The following is a 4258-nucleotide window of genomic DNA, read 5'->3' on the forward strand; positions in this document are numbered from 1 at the left end:
AAAATTGATTTGAAATAAATTATACATATGAACTTATTATATCATGCAATTGCACGGATATTATACTAGTATTTTATTATTTCTCCCCCTAATAACCCCACTTATTCGAGTACTTTATTTTATTTTATTTTATTTTTATTAATTCTCTCCTTCAAACAATTAAATATATCTCTACCTTCTATACTTTATATTATAAAATTTACCCTATAATACATATTTTGTAAATTTCCTAAAATTTTGTGCAAAATTTATATTATGATTATTACGAAGTAAAGGAAGTACAAAGTTAAACAAAAGAATGGTTAGTTGGAAAGACTAACCAAAAAAGGGAAAGAACATACAAATAAAAATTAAACCAACCAAACTGTCTTTGCTATAACTTCTGGAAACCTGCAGTCCCCTTCTTCCATAAAACCTGACCGTGTCCCTATTCTTTACATTTCCAATGTCGTAATTTCATGACTCGTCTACTTGACTCGCCACTCTAACTCAATTAATCTCTCTCTTTTGCAGCCTTTCATACCCGAACGATCTGACGGCGCTTATCTCTCTCCTTTGACCTTTAGTCAACACGCTACCGCCATTTTCCCTTATAAAATTAAAAGAAAATTAAAAGGGTACAGTACCACGGTAAAAAAATTTAAAATTATAAAACAAAAATACTGAAAAAAGCAAAGTGGATTTCAGAATCTGGGTACCAGCCAATTTTAATAAAGTGCCAAGATTTCCTCCCCAGATTTTCATTTTTTTTTCAAAGGACACAAAAATTAAAATTTAATAAAATTAAATTAAATAAATAAATGAAATTCCACCTTAGTATAAAAATTCCCCCACTTCTTCTCTTACCTCATTCATTCCCTTTCTTTCTACCTTTTCTTTCCTTCTTCATCTTCTCCCCCTCACTTGAGAAATTTTAAAATTATAGATTTAAAAAAATAAAGATAAATTAAAATAAAAGCTACACAAATTCACTTTCCTTTTTGCTCAACAAAAGTTTCCTGAAATTAAAAAAATAAATAAAATTATACACCGAAAGATTCGTATAAAGATGATGAATATAGCTCGGAACGGCGTCGTTTCGAACCGGCGATGGAAGTCGGAATCAGGAATTGATCTTTTAGATTCTCAAACTGAAGCTCATGTTCTAGCTGTCGATGATAGTCTCATTGATCGTAAAGTTATTGAAAGATTACTCAAAACTACGTCGTGTAAAGGTAATATATATATTACTCCCTCTGTTTCGCGATAATGATTTTTTTTACGGTTTCCAATACAATTAGGTTCCGAAATTCATTGTAATTTTGGTGAATTGTTGCAGTTACAGCAGTTGATAGTGGAATGCGAGCTTTGCAATATCTTGGATTGGTTGAAGAACAAAGAAGCTCCGTTGTTGATGTGAGTCCGATTTATATATTTCCTCCGTTCTCTTTTAATCGCAACGTGGAGGAGATGCACGATATTGAATTACATTCAATTTTTCTAATTGTTGGAATATTTTGATGATATTAGGGATTGAAGGTTGATTTGATTATAACTGATTACTGTATGCCTGGAATGACGGGATATGAACTCCTCAAGAAAATAAAGGTTTGCTTCTTCTTTCTCATTGTTTTTAGTTACAAAAAAGTTTTATTATTCCGAAAAAGATGGGGTCAGGTACATGAACCGAGAAATTTAATTAACGATGAAAAATTCGGCATTGTAAAATAGCAGGAATCATCAAGTTTCAAGGAAACTCCGGTTGTTATAATGTCATCCGAAAACGTTCTGGCGCGAATCGATCGGTAATTTCGCTTTCCTTACTCGACTCGAGAGAAGACTTTCATAACCTTTTGCGCACCTTTTAAAAGATGCATATTGCAAAAATATTAATAAATTTTTATTGCGTGGGAGCAGATGTTTGGAGGAAGGAGCAGAAGATTTCATACTAAAACCAGTGAAATTATCCGATGTAAAACGTATTAAAAACTACATGACCAAAGAAGAAGGATCCAACGGCAGAGAAAGTGGGATAAACAAGAGGAAAGAAAGGGACGGTTCAGATCGATCCTCAGAATCACAATCACCTCCTTTATCAAGATCTACATCTTCCGATTCATCAACATCATCGTCGTCGTCTTCATCGTCGGGTTCTCCTTTAACACCTCCCTCTTCATGTGAACCGTTGGATTCACCCATAACACCATCGTCACCTTCTGGACCGTTGGATTGTCTTACTCCATCTTCATCTTCTCCTGAACCATCTCAACCGTTGGATTCTCCAACTAGACGTTTTAAGATGACTCCCTCTGACCTGGCAGGGCCCAATTCTTGATCGGGTTCAGGTTGGGTTTTTTTATTTTAAAAAAAAATCGAAAAAAGCCGTTAAAAGTATTAATGTTTTTTTTTTTTGGTGGCCAGCATTTTGCAATTTACGGGGTACATCTAACGTTTTTTTTCTTTTTCTTTCGTATTTTCGATGTTTATTTTTATAAAATTTTTGGGATATTTCTTGGAAAATTACCGGATACTTATCATACTAAATTAGCTTATATCCCTTTAATTTCCACTGTAAAGTAATGGAACCACCTATTTTTTTTGGTTTTTCTTGCTGTTTAATTAGCTTGATCAATCTATTCTAATTACGTAATGTCTAATTAATGATGTAGAGTTTTATTTGCTTATAGTTTTGTACTAAATACTACGGAGTACTGCTTATGACTTATGTTCATTTTTTGACGGTTGATTTATTTATTTATTATTTTTTTTTCACGTCTTGTACTGCTTTCTCAATATGAAAAAAATTGAGTAGTCACATATAGTCTTTACAATAATAAAGTTTAGAAAGTAAGCCATACTTTATTTGCTAATCGAATTATCGGATAATTAAAACCGTGCCTAGTTAGATATTGAGGGAAAATAGAGTTGGAAATGATGGCCTAGGTTTATATGCTCATCGAATTATCGGATAACTAAAACCGCGCCTAGTTAGATTGAAGGGAAAATAGAGTTGGAAATGATGGCCTAAGTAGAGCTAACGTTTTAGATTTGAATCATGTTGTGTTAGGTTAGAGATTGAAGGATTTATTTATAAATCTAACATAGCCTTTGTTCTTTAATTCTTTAAACCGTAATATTCTCTACTTATTGGGAATAAGGGGACTTGAAATTCAAATTCGAGATCTTTTACTAGTATTATAACCGAAATTTTGTAATATTCTACCCTTAAATAATTTTGAAATAGCAGAACATAATATGGAGTATCAATTTTCATTAATTTCCGCTTGTGAAGAGGGCCTCTTCGTTTTCTCACCTTGAAAATAACAAAATTATCATTGGTTTTGGGTGATTGTATGGATTAGGTTAGTTTGATGTAGTTTTCTTAGGGATCTTGTTTATAGATTTTGATTCATATGAAAGTATTTGGTTAAGGAGAAAAATAATTAAGGTTTATTACAACATTGATAGTTCAACGGCAAAACCGCAAGAGGTATTAAAAAATGGGCCATGGTCTAATTTATGTCAATTCACAAATCTTGTAAGAGGGTCCGCTGTGATTTAGTGAATCATCATGTTGAAAATGGCATTTCAGTTACTTTCCCTCGTTTTTTATGTATTCATTCTATAGTACTCTTGTTGCTTACTTTTTGAGGTGTCTTATGTCTACCTTATTTATGGAAGATGATTTTATCTCTTCTTTCCCACTACATCATTAGTGGTCATTTACTTGATGAAATAAAATATCCTAATCTCCCAATTGGTAAAATTAATTCGAAATTTTAAGTTAAGATTCATCTGATAAAAATTATTTTATATTTACGCGCTATATATATGAATATACTCTGTATTATTCTGATTGGTGTGTGAATGATGCCAAATTGCCAATAAGTTCACATACCTCCTTGTTTTGAATTATAGAACAAAAATAATTGGTATCTCAAAAGTCTTTTTAGTAAGTAGACAACCCTCCAAAACAAAACAAAAAATATAGATCTCATTTTTAGCATATAATCTACATATTCCAACTTCATAAAAACAAAAACTAAAAGTTTTCGACTTTTATAAAATCAATTTATAGTCATTAGTCATCTCTTTGGGGAAAAAACGGAACGCGACGATGTTGATTTTTATCCACACATATATTTACACCTATTTCATTTGAATTTTAACAAAACGGGAAAAAAAAAAAATAGAAAATTCTAAGTAGTAATAAGAAGGGTATTTTAGGTAATTCAAAAACCGAGTACGGGGAAAAGAATATGGGGAGGGAGGCTGTACT

The 4258-nt window shown here is 31.9% G+C and overlaps 1 protein-coding gene across 2 annotated transcripts; it reads left to right on the forward strand.

The window, feature by feature from the left end:
- Window positions 1–576: 576 nt before the first annotated feature.
- On the forward strand, window positions 577–2718 carry LOC110698077 (two-component response regulator ARR17-like). 2 transcript variants are annotated; one of them, XM_021875479.1, is made up of 5 exons: window positions 577–1214; window positions 1319–1395; window positions 1510–1587; window positions 1711–1784; window positions 1897–2718. In XM_021875479.1, exons 1-5 carry the CDS (start codon window positions 1049–1051, stop codon window positions 2312–2314), a joined length of 813 nt encoding a protein of 270 aa, XP_021731171.1. In that variant the 5' UTR covers window positions 577–1048; the 3' UTR covers window positions 2315–2718. The 2 variants fall into 2 exon arrangements, with proteins under 2 accessions (XP_021731171.1, XP_021731172.1); XM_021875480.1 differs by having other exon boundaries at window positions 587–1214; window positions 1714–1784.
- Window positions 2719–4258: the final 1540 nt, after the last annotated feature.

The sequence above is a fragment of the Chenopodium quinoa genome, unplaced genomic scaffold (assembly GCF_001683475.1).
Source record: "Chenopodium quinoa cultivar QQ74 unplaced genomic scaffold, ASM168347v1, whole genome shotgun sequence".
Taxonomy (NCBI): Eukaryota; Viridiplantae; Streptophyta; class Magnoliopsida; order Caryophyllales; family Amaranthaceae; genus Chenopodium; species Chenopodium quinoa.